Source organism: Myxocyprinus asiaticus, chromosome 18 (genome assembly GCF_019703515.2).
Source record: "Myxocyprinus asiaticus isolate MX2 ecotype Aquarium Trade chromosome 18, UBuf_Myxa_2, whole genome shotgun sequence".
In the NCBI taxonomy this organism is placed as follows: Eukaryota; Metazoa; Chordata; class Actinopteri; order Cypriniformes; family Catostomidae; genus Myxocyprinus; species Myxocyprinus asiaticus.
Genome location: NC_059361.1, coordinates 8,882,646 through 8,907,124, shown reverse-complemented (window position 1 = coordinate 8,907,124; position 24,479 = coordinate 8,882,646). Strand labels below are relative to the sequence as shown.

Genomic DNA, 24,479 nt, shown 5'->3' with positions numbered 1-24,479 from the left:
CACATAAAGATACTGAAAAACCTTAGAATGCTACAGGACACAAACTGAGGGCCCACAGCAACTGAAAAATCACAGAAAGAGAAAAACAAATGTAGTTTTATGACAGTATCATCTGTTTACTCACACATATTTACCCTGAGCTGACTGAACATTCCCATAACAGTATATTGTTGTACTATGTGGGTGTTTGTTCAACTTCGGATGCTCTCATGTGTCAAAGCTTGATTTTTATTAAATTAACAGATTTTAACTTTTTTCTTTTTGTTATATAAAGGTCACATTTAAACTGATTTAGAACTTTTTGGCCAGGCCTTCATCATTATTTTTGTTACTTTTCCAATGCCTTTTATGTACAGATTTGACTGTTTTAGCCTTGTCACAGACCCATAATATTAAACTATGAAAATCCATCATAAAAATACAAATGATTAAATGTTTAAAACTATGATAATCTAAACAAAGAATTAAATAAACGTAAACCCTTTTGTAAAAATACATTTTACAAAAATTATAACTGTCCCACAGTTGTGGCATCATTTCTGCCACACCAAGCATTGTTAACCCTAATAAAACTTTGTCAAAAGTTAGTGTACTTGTTTACCAAGTCGACAAAAGTGTCAGTGAAGAGCATACTTGAGATCAAATATGAGACAAGTAATATTTGAAGAAAACAAATGAAATTAGCATTAGTAAGATAAAAAAAAAAATTTGTCGGCCATTCGACTTGAAAACATTAAACATTTAATATCTATCACCTTCATTTCCACCACGTAATTCTATTACTGGTAATCATAATACAGAATTCGAGATGTGGTGGAAATGTTCATGACTTTCAGAGAAAATTACAAAAATGATATAAATCTCCTGTGATGCATGCACATACACTGTTGGACATTGTCAGTAGACACATTTTTAAAAGATTTGTGAGAAAAATGTTTTAATAAGGCTTTACTTTCTTGAAGTTCACAGTGCTAAAAGTGCCTAAAGTTGATACACTTTTGTAGCATTTTATTTTTCCTCTAAAGTCCATTTATAATGTTTCAGGGTTGCACTAAAAACACTCCTATTTTTAATGACCAATTTGTAATTACTAATTTAACAGGCGGGTTTGACTACACTCGATTTAATCGTGGACAGTGGTTCCAAGTGTTTGAAATGAGTTTTCTTAAAGGGATAGTTCACCCAAAAATGAAAATTCTCTCATCATTTACTCACCCTCATGCCATCCCAGATGTGTATGACTTTCTTTCTTCAGCGGAACACAAACAAAGATCCATATAATGCAAGTGAATGGTGGATTCGCAGAATTTTGAAGGACCAAAAAGCATATAAAGGCAGCATAAAAGTAATACACACAACTCCAGTGGTTTAATCCATATCTTCAGGAGCGACATGATCGGTATGGGTGAGAAACAGATCAATATATAAGCCCTTTTTTCTATAAATTCTCCACCCTGCCCATTAGGTGGCGATATGCACCAAGAATGAGAATCGCCAAAAACAAAAGAAGAAGAATGTGAAAGTGAAAGTGGAGATTTATAGTAAAAAAGGACTTAAATATTTATCTGTTTCTCACCCACACCTATCATATTGCTTCTGAGGATATGGATTTAACCAATGGATTTAAATGGATTACTTTTATGCTGCCTCTATGTGTTTTTTGGACCTTCAAAGTTATGGCCACCATTTACTTGCATTGTACTGCATCGTTTAGTAACTATGCTACGGTTAGCACAACATTTGCTCATTGAAGCCAGCAATCAATTCCATAATTGCCTGATACATTCCATCTACCTGTCCTCATCGTTAACTCAAGCTCCACTCTTTACCATAATGGTAACTCCCTAAAACTCCCACAACATAACATAAACTCTTCTAAATCTCAACATAACAAAACAGTAAACACTAACAAGTATCCCCCTTTATATTCATCTTGCACAAAAACACATAAAATAACACTAAATTTGAACATTTACTCTCCCTTTCGCGTCCCATGCAAAGCATGCAGGGAAATGGAAATCCCCTGCTCATTTTCATCAGTGCTACATTAACACCACAAAAAGTATTCATGTAGTCCCAACTCAAATGGATTAAGTAAACTTCCATTTTAAAAAATGTAAATGGATAGAACGCAATGAAATCAAGTTGTAACAAAATGTTCTAGAATTGTATTGCTTGTGGTTTATTTTAATTAAGTAAATTGAACAGGCAGCAAAAATAATTTTTTTCTTGTGTATTATACCTTTAACACTTCTACATTTAATTATCAAAGGGACAAAGATTGCTTGTAGATGCCATAACTACACCATTATATATCAGACCTCCTTGGTTATGACTGGCTAACATCTTTGTGTAAATGTGGGCGGTCATATGTTAATGAGCTCATGGTAGTGATATCAATACCATGACAATTTCTTTAGGAGCTGTTTTTGCAGTTTTAGTTTCAAGAGATGGTCCAGATGGACTGAGGAGAAGGCGTTACATTGTGAACATTAAAGTGTGTTGACATAGTAGTCTGAACGATGTCAAAAGACGTCCAATTTTCCATACTAGTTATGGTGTGGTTATGCATTCTTTTTGTTGATACATGGTTACAAAAGGAAACGTATGCATGGCAGAGAAAAAGATGAAATAATAGAAGAGATAAAAATTGGAGAGAAGGCGAGATATAAGAGCATACTTGTGGCACTACAGTGGTGCTGTTGGGTTGATGTGGCCGGATGCTGACACCCATCTGGACGGGTGAGATGCTGGTTTTGTTTGGCTGTAGAGGTTGAGTGAGCAACTGTTGACTGTTCAGTAGAGACAAACGCAATGCAGGGAGACTTTTCTAAACACACACAGGCATACAGATAGACACACAAACACACACAGTATTAGTCTCGAATGTTGTAAAACAAACCACTTTTAATTTATATTTAGTGGTGTTTGCTATGGCAAGCATCTCTATTCCTATTGCTCATATTTAGGGTTAGAGATTTTCAACAAACCCCTAACCCTAATTTTGAAACTTTAGCACATAACTCATTCCGACTAGTTTGTGCTACAGACATAAATGATACCTCAAATCCTGCGGCTTGTTGACGAGAGGTGTGCTATTAATTTTTCTAAGTAATCTGACTCACAACTTTCATTTGGCGGATGATAAAACAAGTGAAAAAATCCCATTACACTTTGATGAAAGATCACAAAGGCAAAATTTGTTTTACCTGTAACAACATGCTTTGATGAATCATTCACAATAAGACCAAGAACATGTATATAGGGTACATTTCATGTTCACTTTAAACATGACATGCAATCAGTGCTGTATGTAAACTGTCATTTTATCTCATAGTGTCCGAACAGTCCGACAAAGATCATTAACCTCAGTAATCAAAGAAAGAATCCACACACCCCTGAGCAGACCGCGGGCTGCTCATGTCTATTTCTGGAGGATTTTGATGTAAGCAAGCTAACCTCGCATGACAGTGTGGCTGTATTTGCGTTTACAGACTGGAGCGGGCAGGATGTGACACGTATTCGGCCTGGCTGGACGCGGCTGCGGGCTACTGACCGATAAGGCCGCGAGGAACGCTGTGACATCAGGAATGGAGTCGTGTCAGAGATGGTGGTCGTTTGTGAGGGTGTGTGTTTAAAGGAATAGTTCACCCAAAAATGAAAATTCTGTCATCATTTACTTAGCCTCATGTTGTTTTAAACCTTAATGTTCAGTGAACAACAATGACTCACACAAAGCTGTTGTTTGTCTTCAAAAGACTTGAAATAAAGCTTTTTTGTAGCTTGACACCTGTAGTCCCTTTACACTTTCATTGTATGGAAAGAATGGCCAGGATATTCTTACAAATCACCTTTTGTGTTCCACAGAAGAAAGAAAGTCATACAACAACATGAGGGTGAGTAACTGATCTGTCCCTTTAAGTACATGTGTATTAGGGCTGAAAGATTAACCGAAATCGTGATATGACCCACTGCGATTATCGCACCGTGAGGGCTGCGATTTTTATTAAATAAACATAAAAATGCACTTATGAGCGCACTGCGCAGCTGTTTTGTCTGTAGTGTGTAGTGCTTTCTTAAATACATGTAAACGGGATCAGTGTAGTACACATGTGTTTTCAGAGCGGTTCTGTGATGGTATCTATTTGGTACACTGAGTGACAGATGTGCTCTGAGTTCTGTTCGGTGTGCTGACGTGCGAATTATATTTGAAGCTGAAGTATGTCATTTCTGCGACACAAGCGCCGCTGAATGGAATTGCAAAAATAAACAATGTTTTCAAAACAGCTTTCTGAATACACCCCTCGCCTGCAGTTTTTCAAAGAGTCAGATAGTCCCGCCCCCAAATCATGCCATTGGTCCAGTAACGTTGTTGGGGCGGGTCTAAGTGGGTATCTCAAAACAAACACAGGAATTTTTATAGCGCCACAGAGACAGTGTTTACTGTTTTCGAGACATTGAATCTATGAATGGCTTACTTACAGTTGTCTCTAGAAGAAAGTATTTTAACACTGAAAAAGTTGCATCAGTTTTAAAGCGCTTCAGTTTCACTTTAATTGCACATTTGCGTAATTTCTCATATGTTTGCCCGCTACAATTTACTATTCAATTCTAAAATAATCCCGTGACACCGGGTTTTTGTGGACAGAAAAGGAGGTGAGAGCATTTCACTACATTAAAAGGCTGTTGTCAACTCACCTACAAACAACAGAAATTTCAGTTCCTTCAGGTTTCCGCCAAAATAAAGGCCTGAGGGTTAAACTTGACTGCATAGCAATGCCACGAGCAAATTAAGAAATTATTAAAGAAATAAATTACTATTAAAAAAATACAAATAATAATTATTATTATTTTATTTTTATTATACAATAACAATATATATCTATTATAATTTATAAACTTAACATTATTATTATTATATTACAGTAACATAATATTCAAGTTATCTGGGTTTTTAAAAAACATATTGATGAAAAGTGAGCTGACTCTTTCACAAATTGGACAACAACAAAAATGTGCACAGCGGTTAGATGTTTTTTTTCCTCTGTGTTTCACTGATTTCTTTATTTATTTAGTCTGGTTCTTTTATGAGAACTCAAATATGGGCAGCCTGGGTAGCTCAGTGTGTAAAGACGCTGGCTATCACCCCTGGAGTCACGAGTTAGAATCCAGGGTGTGCTGAGTGACTCCAGCCAGGTCTCCTAAGCAACCAAATTGGCCTGGTTGCTAGGGAGGGTAGAGTCACATGGGGTAACCTCCTCGTGGTCACTATAATGTGGTTCTCGCTCTCGGTGGGGCGCGTGGTGAGTTGTGCGTGGATGCCGCGGAGGATGGCGTGAAGCAGTAATGCGCTCAACAAGCCACGTGATAAGATGTGCGGGCTGATGGTCTCAGACGCGGAGGCAACTGAGATTCGTCCTCCGCCACCCGGATTGAGGCGAGTCACTACGCCATCACGAGGACCTAGAGCGCATTGGGAATTGGGCATTCCAAATTGGGGAGAAAATGGGAGAAAAGAAAAAAAAAGAAAAGAGAACTCAAGTATGAATACCCTTTCTAGAACAGTATTTCTGGTCGGCAGTAGAGCATGGGCAAAACATGGTTTAATTATTTCTTCTTTTTTTATCATATGAAATACACTGAATTCCATTTAAATGCTACAAAACTGTCAATCATTTGAAGCTAGATAATGTGTCAATCAAAAGTCTTTTTAAGGCTGGTGGCAGTTTAAATTACAATATTTTTAGTCGATTTTTTATCCAAGTTTTTCTGTTCTGTCGTATATGTTGACGTACCTTCAGGAAAGGGACCAGGTAAGGCTGTGGAGACGATTTCAGCTCGGACTGAAGCCGGCTGGTAAACTCCTCTGGGTCAATTTTTGCATCCTGAGAGCAGATGACAACATATGTTCAGATGTTTAGCTGGATTTGAATGTGTACAGTGAAATAAACATGCATACGGAACTACAGGAAAACAAGTGTGATTAGTGTAAGATGAAAACAAATGATCCTTTGACCTTAAACAAAAGCAGGGATTATATTTGTGTAACGGGACATACTGTTTCAATATAGTTGCCATATTACATAACATGACCTAATGAGTGAGATGATTCGATGAACTTGAAAAACACTGAGAAATAAAAATCAGCTGGTGTATGAATTGATTCTGTTGCCCCCTACAGGAGACACAGATACAACTGAGAGCCCACAGGGCCCTTTATGAATTCCCCAATGAATTTCCATGACTTTTCAATGACCTTTCCAGTCATTTATGGGCACTGGATAAGATTTTATTTTTTAAATCATGTTATAGATATTACACTCATAAAAAACCATTTCTAGCCAAAGTAATATTTTAGAGCTGAGTATAACTAAAAACATTGGTAACACTTTACAATAAGGTTGCATTTGTTAACATTAGTTAATGCAATAGTTAACATGCTTTAGAAGCATTTATTGATCTTGGTAAATGTGAATTTTTAAGAATACTAATACATGTTTTACATTAAAAGTTGCATACGTTAACATTAGTTATACAATATGAACTAACTTGATCAAACAATAAATAAAAGTATTTTGATAAATAAACATTAGCCAAGATTTAAAAATGTTCTAAAAAAAAATCATTTTTCATTGTTAGTTTATTATACCTAATGCATTAACCCTTTAAGCTCGGAGGGTGTTTTTAATTATTTCCTGTTTCAGCGGCATACCCAAAATTAAAGGCTTACAAAAAAAAAAAAAAAAAAAAAAAAAAAAGGAGGAGCAAGTGCGAGACTTTCAGCCAAAGAAACTGCTGAAAAATAAAAAAAATAAATTGAGCCAAAAAATTACTTTTTTATCTTATGTTTCTGATTTGACATTCTGTATCTCTGGGTGTAAATAAGGTGACTCCAAAAACTGCTTTTGTTTTGTTCCCAATAATGTCAACTGCAACTGAGAACATTTTTGTGTTGATACGACAAAGCAACCAAAAGTTATAGCATTACAAAAATAATTTATCATAGTGTCCAAAAATGTCTCCAGGTGTCCAAAAGCCTCTCCAAACCAATAAAAACATAATAATTGTACATAAGAACTAATTACACATGCAAATACAATAACGAGTAAAGGTATGCATAGCATGGAGACATTAATTTAGTAATGAGATTTCACAGAACGAGTGCCTTTTGACTCAAAGAGTCTGCATCACTGAGTCTGTGTCTTGGCGCCATCTCCTGGTGGCCATATGTGACATTGTGCTTCATATGGATTATCTAATGATCATTAATGATCATTGATTACCTGTGTGTGGGCTCATTTGAAAGATATTCGCCACCTCTAAGTAATGGTATGTGGTCATTTATGTTCAGTTTATTTATTATGAAGTTATAAGCAAAACGTGGCATATAAGCAACACCAGTATAATTATAAAAGACATATACTTATACATATACATATAAATGACTATATTTTTCTCTGTGAGTAAAACAAATAGGCTGGTTGTATTCTACTCTTGAGAGCTTTCAAATTACATGACACATGACTATTTGATGAGTTTGATGTTTTTACTGATTGCAATAATATGTACAGTGCAAATTGTTTTTATAAATGATCAAAATGGAGCACTTCTGATTTGTCTGCAAATTTCAAAGCACTTGTACAGTTTTGGTCATAATGCCTACATGCATTTCAAAGTAGAGCTTCTAAGCTTTCGAATGATACCTATTTTATGTAGGTCAAGACTGTAGTTATTAATATTTTGACAATTCTTTTTTCTTTTTTTTTTTTTTTTTTTTTTTGTGGTGGGCCCATCCGAGCTTAAAGGGTTAACTAATGAATAGAACGAATAGAGCGTTAAGTGTTGTTGTCACATTTTTATATTGTCTGTTACTCATTTTCAATACAAACTATACATACTTTGTGTAAAAAAGTAAATGTCAGTAGATATTTTATGTCTCAACATGCTCTCTAACGAGTTAGAAAAAATGGCTATGTGGACTATTTGAAGAAATAGCAGTTTTTGTTTGCTGATGTCTCTGGTATTAGCCAAAGTAATTGTTTGTGTTGTAACAATCATAAAAATAGCTTCAACTTGTAAGAGCACAGATATTTCACTCTGCTCTGCTGTAAACATTCCCGTTATGCATCAGAATCAGCACACGTACCAGTAAATCCTGTACCAGCGCCTTCACGTTTCGAGACGTCTCTGGCGAAGGGGAATTATGGGATGCCAGCTTGATCAGCGTTGCTAGGAAGTTCTTACATTTCTTCACATTCTCCTGCATCTCCTGCTAAACAGAATGAGAGCAAACGTTTAGTTGTACTAGACATGTTGAATCCTACATTCAGTGTGTTTATGAGCAGATCAGACTCATAATGACACAACACGAAGTTGAAATGCGTGTCTGGATTAAGACGGCTTCTCGTGTTAGTAAACATTCGGTTCTGACTCAGACAGACGCGCTCTGTTGTGCTTTTATTGCCGTGCCGATTAGCGATTATCCCTCAGGGGTAAATAAAGTATTTTAATGAAATACACAGAATTCCATTTAAATGCTACAAAACTGTCAATCATTTGAGGTTAGAGAATGTGTCAATCAAAATTCTTTTTAAGACTGGTGGCGTGTGTTACACTCACACAAATGGATCGTTCTGTTGTATACACGGAAACAAAAATATTGTTGATAAACCTTGTTTAAATGCATGAATGGGTAAATCTAAAACAAAAAAACATGTCCAGTTAATTGATATTTTGCATAAAAGAAATAAAGCCTTTTAAACAATTTTATTGTTTATATACATTCATGTAATGTGTAAAGTTTTTTGTAATTTTCAAGGGCTATTATCATTAAATTCTCATTACTGGAACAGTAATATTTGTGTATGAAAACCATGATAGGCATCACAGCAAATACTCCCATGATAATCTACTTTATCTAAATCTCATATATTTTACAATATTTTTTTCTTTTATTACAGTAACGAGAATCTAATGAAAATAATGCGTGAAAATAAAAGAATTATATAAATACTCAAAAGTAAAACATCCAGATCTCAAGTGAACGAGATTTGTTTTCGCATTACGGTAATGTGAATTGTGCTTAATTGTTACTGTCTTTAAGCAAAACTTAATTTCTGACATTTTCTTTTGATTTTGGAAGAAAACTTATTACATACAGTATATGATATATCATATATGTATGATATAACATATATATATTGCATAAGAATTTGGGAGAAAATGTGCCTTATTGTCATGAAAATAATCACAATGCAAAAAAACATAATGTTCTTAAAGGGACAGTTCACCCAAAATCTCATCATTTACTCATTCTTGTGCCATCCCAGATTTGTATGACTTTCTTTCTTCTGCAGAACAAAAAAAAAGATTTTTAGAAGAATATTTCAGCTCTTTAGGTCCATACAATGCAAGTGAATGGTGACCAGAACTTTGAAGCTCAAAAAAATCACATAAAGGCAGCATAAAAATAAATCCATAAGACTCCAGTGGTTAAATCTATATCTTCAGAAGCACACTTTATCGCACCATATCGCTTCTGAAGATAAAGATTTAACCACTGGAGATTTATTTTCATGTGGCTTTTATTAGATTTTTTGAGCTTCAAAGTTCTGGTCACCATTCACTTGCATTGTAGGGACCTACAGAGCTGTAATATTCTTCTAAAAATCTTTTTTTGTGTTCTGCAGAAGAAAGAAAGTCCCACACATCTGGGATGGCATGAGGGTGAGTAAATGATGAGAAAATATTTGGGTGAACTATCCCTTTAAAATGTCTTAATTTTAATCTTATTTCTTTCTTTTGATTTTGGTGTGAAATGTGACCTGTGCATGTTGTTGACACGTTTTGTGAGATTCATGCAAATGTGAAAATGAATGTGAGTGTATGTGAACATGGATGTGTAATTTGCGATATGCATCTCTTTGTGAGCTGGCAGATGTGATGAACACACAATTTACTACCACTCAGCTGTTTGTACACTGGCACTGCCATGTGTGTGTGTGTGCATGTGTTTGTTTATATTTATCAGTGTGTGTGTGTGTGTCCAGTTGTATCTGTGGTGTAGCCTGGTATATCTGTGTGTGTCAGATGTTGGCAGCTGTGTGTGTGTGTGTGTGTGTGTGTGTGTCTGTGTGTGTGTGTGTGTGTGTGTGTGTGTGTGTGTGTGGTTTGGGGTGGAGCTTAACCAAGTCCTGTCAGCTAACTAGTTCAGCTTTAGGGGCCAAACAGTCACTCACTTGAAAAGAAACAGAGATAAAGAGAGAAAGTGCCAGGATATGATTCAGGAGGGCACACAGACCTGGGAGACGACCGGGGCTCCGGGGGCTGGAGTGGCTGTGCTCTGCGGGGCCAGTGGCATCTGAGTGAGGGGCCCCTGGGGGCCCAAGGCTGGCTGGACCTGCTGGGCAGCTGTCACTGCCACGGCAGCCACCACGGGGGCCTTCTGAAGGAGGAAGGAACAGAGACACAGAGATAAACGCGAGCTGACGTCTGCCTGCTAGCAAGGCCAAGGAGAACAGGAGAGACGCCGCAGTGTGCGCTGTCACATCGCGTGTCCCGAGAGTGCGGGACAACACTTCACATACAAACACAAGAGGGTAGAGAGGAAGAGAGGGTTGTGAGTGGATGTGAGTGTTGCACCTGACAAGTAAAAAGTTCAATTCGTTTTGTTTCCAAAGGCGCCTGTGCTGTCTCTTGCGGCCATGAATATTTTTATTGTCTGTTCCTTATCTTTACGATAATAAATCATATAAAACAAGACTTTATGGATTACCCAAGAAGTGAACAGCAGATTTACATTTAAATTTAAATAAAACTCTAATAATGTATAGTTGAAATTAGATTGTACTTGACTTCTGATTGGTCAATAAAGTGTTCCAGTCATGCTTAAAAAAAAAACACAGTAGTAACAACTATGCATTGTTAGAAAAAATTTGCAAATATTTTACCTGTAGGGGTACAATTAAAATTAGATTTTAGTGGTTTTTAGTCTACGTCTGTTAGCTTTGAAATCATCTATGCTGATGTACTCCTAAAAGTTGGCAAAAATATATTTAAGCAGATATACAAGTACGTATTTAAATTTACAGTCTTCTTTTCTGGGAAAACAAACCAAAAATATTGATGACATCATCTTGCACTCACAGGACATTTTGTCGGTTGCGTGGATTCTATTTCTGCAGTGTCAAACCCAGTTGCCACACCCACTTTGAAATTTAATTGGTACAAAATAGTGCCCGCCCACTTATTTAGCCGTCTTGGTTCCAGAAGTGTTTTCCCCATTCATTTCTTTCCATTTGAGATTTCATAAAATCCTTCATAAAAGAGTTCTAAGCCATGAAAAACAAAAACAAAAAACAGCTCTGTCACAGCATTACAAACTTTGATTTGAAGCAAAAAGAAGTATTTGAAAAGTGGAGAAAAAGACAAAGGTACAAAACTGTGTACTTAACATCTTTAATGAGGGAATGCTCCAGTTTCATGAATTTCATGGAAAAATATAAAATTATAAAGCTATTAAATGTTGTTGTTTATATAGTATAAAAATAATATACTACATTTTATTGCAAAATTTTCAGACTTTTGCAGTAGTTTGAGAGTGTAGGGACTCAATTACATCATTCATAGTGAATCCGGAAAGTGGGCGGTCGCTGCAGAGATTGTTTGGCGCACTTTGTTGGCCACGATTCTCATAGCTAGTGTAGTCCTTCACCAGGAATTCTGCTATTAAACACGATTCTTAAAAAACAGCATTCAAATGACATTAAGTGATGGCTTCAACCAACCTAGTCTCATAAAATGAGCGGTACTATAACTAAATTTTTGCAAACTGAGTTTTACATGACGCTTCCTACGTTTCGCCGCAGTCTCCTGGTGAAATTAACACTAGAGGCGCTAAAACAACTACATATTATTCACTTTCACACAAATAATAGGCACTATGGCTGATTATGACTTTATGAAGACTTATCTTTTCGCACTATTACTCACACCTTGCTATGTTATTATATCAAAACTAATTTGAAAAACAGTAAATTTTAACGCTTGTATTACACACCCACCTGCATTTACACACTTATTCCAATGTGACTAACATCTGAGGTAGCTCACCTGATAGAGTGTTGGACTATGGATTTGGGGATAGAGCCTTGAGTCCAGCCAAGCACACTTGAAACGAAAGTGAAGCAAAAGTGCCATAGAAGCGACCCAAAATGACATGGTTGCTTCAGTAAATGTGATTTTCATGTCGGATTTGATTTTAAAACACTATCGGTTAGGTTTAGGCTAGGGTAAGGATGTCTGTTTTGTTCACCTCTCATTTATCTTTTTGAACACTATTGGTTAGGTTTAGGTTAAAGTGTTAGATTAGGGAGGTACGTTTTACTGATTAAAACCTCCATCTAACATTCACCTTAAAACCTCTTCTTATTACAACATCATTTCACTCACTTTTGGCACTCCCCGATGGACATTTCACTGGGAAACTGCAGCCAAACATTTAATGAAGCATGAAATTTTGGTTAGCAAACATGTTGCCATTGTCACTTCTCATTTCATGAGATCAGGCTGGCTTCAACAGAAGCATTTACCATCAATTAACAACCTCAGAGGCAAGATAGGTTTGTCTTTAAAGGTTTATCAAAAACCAATGCCCTTGAGGGGGCCTGGGTAGCTCAGCAAGTATTGATGCTGATTACCACCCCTGGAGTCACGATTTCGAATCCAGGGCATGCTGAGTGACTCCAGCCAGGTCTCCTAAGCAACCAAATTGGCCCGGTTGCTAGGGAGGGCAGAGTCATATGGGGTAACCTCCACGTGGTCACTATAATGTGTGGTTCTCGCTCTCGGTGGGGCGCATGGTAAGATGTGCGTGGATGAACACGGAGAATAGCGTGGGCCTCCACACGTGCTACATCTCTGCAGTAACGCGCTCAGCAAGCCACGTGATAAGATGCGTGGATTGACGGTCTCAGACGCGGAAGCAACTGAGATTCTTCCTCCGCCACCCGGATTGAGGTCACTATGCCACCACGAGGACTTAGAGCGCATTGGGAATTGGGCATTCCAAATTGGAAAGAAAACGGGAGAAAATAAAAACTAATTAAAAAAATCAACAACAAAGAAATCAATGCCCTTGTGAAGAAAATGAATGGGATTTTTACTTCCAGAACCAGACTGTTCAGCCCTATTAAACATCAAATATGTTCTGATTGGTTGTGCTTGTGTGATGTTGGACAGCATTTTCGCTTTCAGTGTTGACAGACATCAAATTGCTTGTCCCAGGTACCAAATTTCTCTTCTTAAACTCTGTGGCCACATACAGTTGACATTTCTTCACACCTGACTCTAATAAGATTATAAACACAGGCAGTGAAGTGCATAGGAGGATAAAAGGAGAGAGTGACAGACAGATAGAGAGACAGACAGGTCAGGTGCTCACAGCAGGGCCGGTTGTGGTGCTGGTCTGGGCTGCAGCACTGGGTGAACTGGACTGGACCAATTTCGTTTGTGCCGTGGGAGCGGGCCGAATTGTCTGAGCACTTACAGGAGACTGCAGGAGGACAGGAGGAACAAAAGAGAGATAAAAAAGACAAGAGGAAAAGAAAATAATGAAAGGAGAAGAGGAAAAGAGAAAGAAAGTGTTGAGAGCAGCATTAATAGAGGAAGAGCAGGGAATCAGACTCTGATATTATAATCTGAGAGAGTGTGCGATGTTTTCTCAGAGTTTATTGCTATCTTAGAACACACTAATTATAATGCTGTCTAAGTAGGCAGCTCACTATGGGGTTTGAAACAGAACCATTGTCACATAAATCACTGGAGGTTTCCAGAAAAGCAGCCACACACCAAAACAGCTCTTATGAGGCTTGATTCTACTGCAGCTCCTGATATCATTGTGTCCAGGGGGGTAAAATGTGTTAAAATCCCCCCGCTGAGGGGCAACGCTACAATGTGAGCCACTAAATATCCCAGCACCACTCAGGAATAACCAGCGGAGCGGGAACAGAGTCCTGGATGCCAGTCCTCACACGGGCACCACAGAGAAGAGCCACTGCGGCCTCTGCCATGGCATCCAGCCATGCTTTTACAGCTTTAGCTCTGACGATCAGCCCCCAGCCCTTATATAAACACACATGGGGGGTGTTACCAGAAGGAGAAAGGGTAAAAGAGGGCACTGCCAACCCTCTCTCTCCACAGATGTGTGTCTCTTGGCGCCTACAGAGAAAGCACAGCCTTGGGGCCCCTGAGACAAGGAAGGGCCCAGGGCCACACACATGTACAGACATTGACAGCACTGACAGCACTGCCATCAACGCATATTTCTCACTTCGCAGTGAAAGTTCTGTTCACTTTTTAAAACATTCAGACAGTTGGAGGATAAATGATTAAACGCATTCGGAGGGAAAGTAGAACGTCTTCCGCCGCTGTGCTCGCAGAAAACGCCGGAGAGAAGCGCAAAGTGACTGACAGCAGGATGAAGGCTGACACCGGGGAATATAAACTCTCACCTCAATAAATACAACGCAGACATGAGTTTGTCAAGCATCGAGACAAAAGTGCTGCTCGATCAGCAGGGAATCATTCCCGAAGCAAAAAGTTCCTGCCGAAATACTGTAGTAAATACAGTTGTGGTAACATGGTATTTGAAAACCACACTTTTAATAAAAATGTAATTACACAAAATAATAAGAAGATTTTGAAAGCTTCTCAAACTGTTTGGAGGAGATCACAAACCAATATACTACTAGTTTTCTGTAGTAACAACAACTGAAGAAACTTTGGCTGAACGCGTTGCCACATAAAAACCTATAGTGAAACACAGCAAAACTTTGTATTGTTTAGTGTTTCGTGCTGTAAAGCACTATAATCATTACTGCAATTAATTTTATTATGGGTTTTAAAAATTTCCTGACTTGCTTTGTTAGGACAATATAAGAAATTGTTCCATTATTGGCATGTTTATACATTTTGAATGGCCTGATTTGTTGTTAACGTTGGTGTTTTGTTGTGTTGAGATGTGGAGCCACAAATAAATCAGAGTATCTGGCGCCGTCTGATGGCAAAGAGTAAACACTGCAACCTGAGGCTGAATCAGATCTGCACTAAAGGGATGGTTCACCCAAAAATAAAGTTATCTCATCATTTACTCACCCTCATGCTATTCCAGAAGTGTGACTTTCTTTCTTCTGCAGAACACAAAAAAAAAAAAAAAAAAAAAATTGTTTTAATTATCTCAGCTCTGTAGGTCCATACAATGTAAGTGAATGGGGTCCAAAACTTTGAAGCTCCAAAAAGCACATAAAGGCAGCATAAAAGTAATCCATATGACTCCAGTAGTTTAATCCATGTCTTCTGAAGTATTCCAATCTATTTTAGGTGAGAACAGACCAAAATTTAACTTAATTTTCACTATAAATCTTGACATCAGCAGTCTCCTTGGAGACTTGGAGACACGTTCTAGTGCTTGATGCATGCACATGCCTAGAGACTGTAATGGCAAGATGTACAGTAAAACATTTGTTACATTTTGGTCTGTTCTCACCCAAAACCGATTAGATTGCTTCAGAAGACATGGATTAAACCACTGGAGTCATATGGATTATGCTTATGTTGACTTTATATGCTTTTTGGAGCTTGAATGTGTTGGACCCCATTCACTTGTATTTTATGGACCTACAGAGCTGAAATATCCTTCTAAAAATCTTTGTTTGTGTTCAGCAGAAGAAAGAAACTCATACACATCTGGGATCGCATGAGGGTGAGTAAATGATGAGAGAATTTTCATTTTTGGGTGAACTATTCCTTTAATGACAATACAAGCTTCTCTGCCATTGTTATCATCGTTATAATTATATTTATTTATAATCTGTGTTTATTGTTAAATATTATGTCTTTTCCTTTTTAAGCAACATAAACATAATAGTACGATAAGTATCGGACAAAATTAAGATAAAGAGGACTGCTGCTCTCTTGTGGTCACAACCTGTAAATTCTTTTCACAAAAACAAATAAAATAAAATAAGCTAACAAAAAATAAATCAACAGCTAAACCATTTCTTTTATACAGTCTTTAGAAAACCAAACCAACTAAAATATTAATGAAAACAACCGAATAACACTTAACACCATTATTCATCACTATAAAAGATCTTCTTGGCTCTTGTAAACTTTATAAATAAAAACTAGAGGATATTTTCTTTGTGAGAGCTCAACTCACAAAGATGAACCGAAATCAAAGATGATAAATAGAAACTTTTTCTGCATATAGAGGATCTAATTCTGTGATATGTGTGTAAATACTGTTTAAGCTTTTATACAATGTTAAACAGCTCATTACAGAATGGATACACTGAACTGCTTACTATAAGTTCTTGTGGACTTATTCAATCAAACGCTATAGATATCATTATGTAGAAGAAGTGTTATATTTGAAACATAACAAACTATTAAAATTAAAATGATCATGTAACTAGTAAATCGCTGAAGTGGGTTATTTTTTTCCCATCTGTTACTTTTTTGTTATATAAATCTGCTATGGACAGAAGAACTCAAATTTAAGAAGAATGAATCTAAATTTGTTTAATTCTCACTAAAGACCTGATATGTGCTCAGGAGCCTGTGTCAACAGTTTTAAAGGAATATTCCGTGTTCAATACAAGTTATGCTCAAATGACAGCAATTGTGGCGTAATGTTGATAACCACACACACAAAAAAATAAAATAATAATAATGATAATAATAATAATAATAATAATAATAGTAATAATAATTTGAAGTCCCTCATTTTATTAAAAAAAGAAGCAAAAATTGATGTTACAGTGATTCTATAAAAGTATTATTAATATCATATCTCAGTGTGTAATGTCTCTCTGTGATCATTACAGAATGAAGCAGAATTCAGAAATGTTTTAAGAAAGCAAAAATGTTTTAATCATTCATACGTTTGAGTCACTGTAAATTCTTTAATTTCAGTACCACAAGATCACCACTAGATGGCAGCACTACATATGATTTATACATTCACTTTATCACTACTGAGGTCAACTCATGCAACTATTACGATGAGCTCATCTTCATGTCAAAACTCTACAATAAATAAACAAATAAAAATGATCTACACTTACCCTCAAGTTGTTCCAAACCTGTATGACCTAGTTTCTTCTGTGGAACACAAAAGGAAATGTTTGGCAAAATGTTAACCTCAGTCACCATTCACTTTCATTGGATAAGAGATTCAATGAAAGTGAATGGTGACTATAATAATTATAATTAATTTTATTTATCGCACATATACAGTGAAATTCTTTTTTTCACATATCCCAGCCAAGCTGGGGACAGAGTGCAGGGTCAGCCATGATACAGCACCCCTGGAGCAGAGAGGGTTAAGGGCCTTGCTCAAGGGCCCAACAGTGGCATCTTGGCAGTGCTGGGGCTTGAACCCCCACCCTTCTGATCAGTAACCCAGAGCCTTAACCGCTGAGCCACCACTGCCTGACTGAGACCTACATACTGCCTAATATCTCCTTTTGTGTTTCTCGGAAGAAAGAGATTAAAAGAGGTTTGAAAAAACGTGAGGGTAAATGAATGATGACAGAATTTTAATGTTTAGGTGAACTATCCTGTTAATTAAAAAAAAAATAATAATAATGTTACAAAGAAAATGTTTTGGATTTATCATCTATGCATCGTTTGAACGAGCATTATGATCATTGATTATTACTTTGTAAAGAACTGTGCTGCAATCCATATTTATTTTATATTACTGAAAATATATATAATTTGTATTATATTACATCTGGTATAGACAGATTTAATTTAATGAGAAGGGTTTTCATTCCTTAAGCAGAATTGTCATAGTTATCAGGGACAAACAAACATATAACTCAAGTGTTGTTGAAAGTTAAACACTGGACTAACTTGTGTCACAGCAAACAAACTGATATTCAACAAGTATCGTCCCAATCAGTGCTGGGTAAGTTACTCAAAATAAGTAATCCACTACAAATGACTAATAACTTCTCTAAAAAATGTAATCTAAAAAGTAATCACATAACTAATTATTTTACTTTTAATTTACTTTCTAAATCACTATTCCTAGAAAAGTTTTTGGTTTTCCATTCAAATTCAAAATGTCTATATTTTCTCCTCATTCATTGTCATACTCACTTCAGCCATACCTGCCAACATCGGACTGTGAAAAATAGGGAGCGGCAGCTGGTGGATTTTCTGGTGCCCCCCTAGGGTAAGATGGTGACCCCGTAGGGAGTAGGTGCACTATGCAGACTGCATAATATGCACATAGGGAGTGGCAGTACCGGTCAGTAATACTACACTAAAGATGAATAATACCAAGAAATGTATTCAGATGGTCCCTTACCACATCCTTCACAATTTTAGCAATAAATGCTTTTTGATTTATTAATAATAAAAAGTGTAAATCGTTTCTTAAATGCTGAGAAATTTCCTGACCTATGACTTATAAAAATATAACTATTTTTATTTCTTTGATTATTTATCTTATGTATACATCTGTGTTGGTTTATATGTATTTTTACATTTGTTTTTTTATTTACTTTATTTTAATTATTTACTTTTTTCCTTCACCTGTACTTCTTGTCTTTATAATCATACATTGTTGGATCTGTGTAATTTTGTACATCAAATTGAACATTTATATTGAACCTTCTGTTTTTTAATGAAAAAAAAATCACTAGTTTTAGTTTTATGTGTGGACTTTTCAGACGGTCCCTTAACACACCCTCTGAAGTGTTAGCACGTTTCAGCACAATATGTAGACTTTTACACATCTAAAAGTAAAATTAAAGCATGAGCAGTACTGTACAGATGAACCGTAACTCTCTATAGTTTTATAACTAAACATTAAATAGTGGTGTGAAATGTCATGTGTGTATCTAACATCATGTTTTACTGTTGCTCTAGAACATTCAGCAGGTGTGTGTATGTACTGTACCTGTGGGGTCGTGACCCTAAATGTGGTACAGGTGGTGGGTGTGGAAGGTCGGGGTGAGATGCTGTTCTGGGCCTGAGCTTGAGCCAAAGCCTGCTGAGGAACCATCACCAGCTGACCCATCTCTGTACGCACCAGAACCATACCTGATACACACACACAGAGACAGAGAGAGAGAGTTATTTACCTGTAACCCAGACATGTAAACATATTCAATTTAAACAAATCAAGTAAAACTTTACAAATCATGAGAAAATGCAATAAACATGCTATAATTCTGCCATATTTCTCTATGCCATATTTGTTCATGTCTAGCAGCATTTCATTGTTGTTTTTATTTATTATTTTATATATGTAAATGTATTATTTCTGGCTTCTTATTTGCTTATTTGCAAATGAAGTGTTCTTTAAAGGTGCACTCAGTAACTTTTGTCTTTGTGTCATCTTGGACTTACACTGACACCTAGTGGCTTGGATGCAGCATCATTTAAAATCAATAAGTTTCAGATGCCATTGTAGAAATTTAGACCCTGTTTCCACCTGGTATTAGGATGCGTCTCGGGTGATCCGATCACATGTGGTCCGGTGAGACACATCGCTGTTTACACCTGGTCACTTAAATGCATCTCCAGTGACCACTTGTGTTTGGATTTGGAGGGGAGTGTCTCTGTTTTATAACGACATACATCAATCACTATGTCAGTGTGTTACTGCATGATATTAAAGCACAACAATGTCAGGAAAACGGCACACTGTTTCTCCCAGATGCGGTTGAAATTTAATCTAAGCACAAACGCAACATCAAGCAGAATTATCCGTTATTTTAGTGGATTACCTGTATTAAAGGAGCTTCAGGTGTTCGTGCTTTTCATCTGTGTTGATATCAGACACACTAAAGAAGATCCGTGAAGCTCTCGTGATTGTGTATGTATACGCTTTTTAAAAGTTTCAGATCGGACGGTTATTTCCTTTTAAAGCCACTCGTAAACGGCAAAGTTTAAACTCTTGTTTTAGCGCAGTGGTTGATTGACAGGTGAGGGGTGGCGCTTCACTGCTGTCGGGACGCATAAAGGACGAATTAGCGTTTACACCTCAAATGTGATATGGACACTCGTATGTCGTTTCTATGATCCGATCACAAAACGTTTTAGACCCCGTTTAGACCAGTATTTAGGGATGACTACATGTGATCGAATCACCCGAAATGCATCTTAATACTAAGGCTGAAACGATTAGTCGACGTTATTGACAACGTCGACAGTAAAAAATTGTCGACAAAAATTTTCATTGTCAAATAGTCGTTTGATCTCATTTAATGTAACACGAGATCACATTACACTCTAATGACGACGAGCGAGAGCAGCTAGATTATAACGTGATGGCTTGCGACTTATTGAATCATAATACATGTGTCACTGTGTATTTCTTATCGTGAAGAAAATTGGCAATACACAGCTTTATTAATAAAAGAGAGTTAAGAGAGAAACCACTGGAGTCTTATGGATTAATTTTATGCTGCTTTTATATGCTTTTTGGACCTTTAGATTTCTGGCCACCATTCACTTGCATTGAAAGGACCAACAGAGCTGAGATATTCTGCAAATGTAACTGGTCCTACTTGACCCACTCTGAGCAGGATTTGAACTGGTGAGCACGCTAACAAGGAGGCTAAAGGCTCAGCCCCTAGCGTCAGTCACTCGTGTGCTACTTGAGGCCAGGGGAGTGAGGTTTACACACTGCACAGCTATCACGTACCAGCTGGCTCCCATTACACTCACCCCCTAAACCTCACTCCCATCCGGGTCACGGCACCATTGAAACCGGTTCGAGTAGGACCGGTTACATTTGCACACTGCACAGCTATCACGTACCAGCCGGCTCCCATTACACTCACCCCCTAAACCTCACCCCCATCCGGGTCACGGCACCACTGTATCCGGGTCGAGTAGGACCGGTTACATTTGCACACTGCACAGCTATCACGTACCAGCCGGCTCCCATTACACTCACCCCCTAAACCTCACCCCCATCCGGGTCACGGCACCATTGAAACCGGGTCGAGTAGGACCGGTTACATTTGCACACTGCACAGCTATCACGTACCAGCCGGCTCCCATTACACTCACCCCCTAAACCTCACCCCCATCCGGGTCACGGCACCACTGTATCCGGGTCGAGTAGGACCGGTTACATTGCACACTGCACAGCTATCACGTACCAGCCGGCTCCCATTACACTCACCCCCTAAACCTCACTCCCATCCGGGTCACGGCACCATTGAAACCGGGTCGAGTAGGACCGGTTACATTTGCACACTGCACAGCTATCACATACCAGCCGGCTCCCATTACACTCACCCCCTAAACCTCACCCCCATCCGGGTCACGGCACCACTGTAACCGGGTCGAGTAGGACCGGTTACATTTGCACACTGCACAGCTATCACGTGCCAGCTGGCTCCGTTTACACAAAGTAAATGATGAGAGAATTTTTATTTTTGATTGAACTATCCCTTTATGTTGATGATGCAATCGGACCACGGTTTGGGCCCAAATAATATGATGTGAACAGAGACCAGTGGGGGCAGGTGGAGGAAACTAACTCTTGTTTGGACCAAGCAAACTAACTAAGTTTGAGGTTTTTCAGCATTTTGATTAAGTTAGATTACTTTAATATCACTTACTTATAATTTGAAGTCATTTTGCGGCCCCATTTGAAGTTTGCTAAGAAAGTTGGAAGTTTGGGCCCAGCCCCATGGTTAAGAACCACTGACCTACAGTATGTCATTAGGCTGTACATGTTTATACTGTATGTCTTATAAGTCTTACGTGCTTGAAATTAGTAGACCAATATAAACTGTGCCTATACATTTCTTTACTAAACTAAAAATGTCATTATTTTTTAATTGATTCACTTGGAGCAGATAGTGAAGGACAAGCACCCAACAAGTGTCCATACATGGAAACTCCTTCAATAGCCTCCTGTTTAAAAAGCATCCCAGGATGCACCTTTAAGTTGCTGTGTCCAAACTTTTGACATACTTTACATCAGACATTAGAAGATTATTGGTACCCTTCTTACCTGGTGGGATGGTGAATCCAGGTGGCAGCTGAATAGTAGTTTGTGGTTGGGGTGGTCTTACAATCAGCTGCGGTGTGACGATCCTCTGTTGCGCAGGTGTAGCGGGACGCGGCTGCGTCTGCGCAGGTCTGATCAGCGGGCTCATCGGAGCCGCCCTGGGTTTGACAGGAACAGAAGTCACCGAAGTCGGCGCGGGACTAGAGACCAAATTCACCGCTGGTTTCGCGTCTGCGGTTTTACTGTGGTTCACCTGCGCGCCCGCCGCTCCTATCCGGGCTCCCTGCTGGACCAGCGCGGTCACCGTGGTGCCGTTGCCGTTCTGCGCGATGCTGGCGATGATATGACGCGGGAGTCGCTGCAGCGCGATAGTGGGCGTTCCACGGTCCAGCGCGATCGCTTGAGGGTTACTAGACACGGTAAAAGTCGTGCTGTTCGGGCACGGCAGGGTGACGGCGGTCGATCCGGTACCCGGAGGAGAGTTGGATGTGGTGGGTGATGCTGCTGCTGATGCTGCGGCTCCTCCGTTGCCATTGAGACTGTGTGATGCTACGCTCCGCAGGGAGCGCGTATTGGACGGGTGTTTCTTACAGGTGTCCCTCGGGCTCTCGCCTTTGTTGCCCGGTGCCCCATCAGATGCTGTAGTGATGATAACGATGTTGCCATGTGATTTCATAGTGTTCTCCTTCTCCAAGGCTTTCGCGTGTTGTTCCATGCTGGCTTCTTTCGGGTCAGAATCCACGTTGCCCGCAACTGTACACCCGTGCTGCTGCTGCTGCTGTTGTGGTGGTGGCTCTGTTTTACTGTCTACACTGGCACGCAGCTGCGCTCTTCCTCCCGCCTGCTGCTTCGCGCTGCCCGGGTGTGTGTTTGCGCAGCCCGGGTGAGTGTTTTCGGGCTGTGCGGTGGCCTCATCGCTCTGGCCCACCAGCTGAGACTCCAGGGAGCCCACCAGGTCGCTCACGGCTTTCTCGTCCACCTCGGAGAAGAGCATGTCTTCCAGAGGGTCGGAGGCACCCGCCATGTTCGCTCTGTGTGCTGGGCTGTCTGTCTGATCTGCTGGTGCGCGTCCACGAGCTCGAGAGCGCAGTCGTGTTACTATGGCATTGTGGGAATGGGTGTGACGTCAGAGGAGCAAAACAGTTATCTCCCCCTTACAACGTAAGGCACTGGCAATGATAGTGATGTTGTGAATGTTACTATGTACAAATACCTCTTTTCTATGTTTTAATGGCATTGCATAATGATAATGAAAAGGATTTGTATAATCTGTATTATTTAAAAAGAAAAGAAAAGAAAATTATTTATAACTGTAGGCTATTACTTGTAATTATTGTATTGTGGATATTATAGAAATTAAATGACCAGGCTATGCCTCTTGAATGATTCAGATAGATAGGTTATATTAGGAAAAAATAAGGTAAAAAAATAAATAAATAATGTTGTTGATTTTTGTTGTTGTTTGTTGTTGTTGTTGTTGTTGTTGTTGTTTTAGAAATGAAATAAAGTTTATGTCACCTTGTGAAGAATATATCATTCCGTTTCAAGACAATATAAATAAATTAAACAGAAATAGCTACAGAAGTTTGGAAAGCAAAATTATTTTGTCATATTTTTTTTATTAAGTAACTAAATATATTAAACATAAAAAGCTGCAGAAGACTGGAAAGCTAAAGTATTTGTTCATTTTTTTTATATATATATTTAATTTAAAAATAAATGGAACAGAAATAGCTGCAGAAGTTTGGAAAGTGAAATTATTTTGTCATATTTTTTAAATAAAATTACTAAATAGATGAAACAGAAATAGCTACAGAAGTTCAGAAAGCGAAATTATTTGGTCATAACTTTTTAATTAAATTACTAAATAAATTAAACAGAAATAGCTACAGAAATTTGGAAAGCGAAATTATTTTTTCAAATGTAAAAATAGGTATTTTTTTATTTAAAAAGAAAAAAGTCTATTTTAAATTGTACATTTATAAATATCGTTGACTGAACAATACAAACTCTAAAATCTGAGTTTACAGCTGAATTTAAGATTCTGAATACCATAGATCAGTGAATGAGACGACACAAAGATTAATTTCGTAGACTAAATTTTGCAAGGCATCTGTGGATGTGATTGTATATGTTTAACGGTACAAGCTCTTTGAATTAAGTTGTACCGTTAAGTTTGAAATATCATATTTTCTCAAGAGTGATTTATAATTGCTTTATTACACATTAATTGCTTCATTACACATGCATGAAGATGGCATGTATGTTTGGAAAGATTTGATTATCTTCTAGGCATAGAAGTAAAGACGCTTTTTGCTTTTTACTATAAAAACCTCCCTTTTATTTATTTCCCAGACTGAAAAACTCACTCCCTCTTACGTCATTCCCAACATAACTGGAGTTACGCTCAAATCCCGCGTGTTATCGCGAT

The 24,479-nt window shown here is 38.1% G+C and overlaps 1 protein-coding gene across 5 annotated transcripts in view; it reads right to left on the bottom strand.

Moving 5' to 3' along the window:
- Positions 1-23,126, bottom strand: part of LOC127456413 (transcription initiation factor TFIID subunit 4-like) — a 129,423-nt gene extending 106,297 nt beyond the window's left edge. For 3 of the 5 annotated variants that reach the window (XR_007899833.1, XM_051724885.1, XM_051724888.1), the window contains exons 1-7: positions 22,052-23,126; positions 18,974-19,116; positions 13,442-13,552; positions 10,301-10,444; positions 8,147-8,269; positions 5,796-5,885; positions 2,681-2,830 (exon numbers count right to left, since the gene is read on the bottom strand). Coding sequence is in view for 4 of the 5 variants with exons in the window: in XM_051724885.1 (XP_051580845.1) it covers positions 2,681-2,830; positions 5,796-5,885; positions 8,147-8,269; positions 10,301-10,444; positions 13,442-13,552; positions 18,974-19,116; positions 22,052-23,072 (1,782 nt within the window). In the remaining variant the exon portion in view is untranslated. The remainder of the gene's footprint in view (positions 1-2,680; positions 2,831-5,795; positions 5,886-8,146; positions 8,270-10,300; positions 10,445-13,441; positions 13,553-18,973; positions 19,117-22,051) is intronic. The other 2 variants (XM_051724886.1, XM_051724887.1) reach the window with 2 other exon arrangements.
- Positions 23,127-24,479: the final 1,353 nt, after the last annotated feature.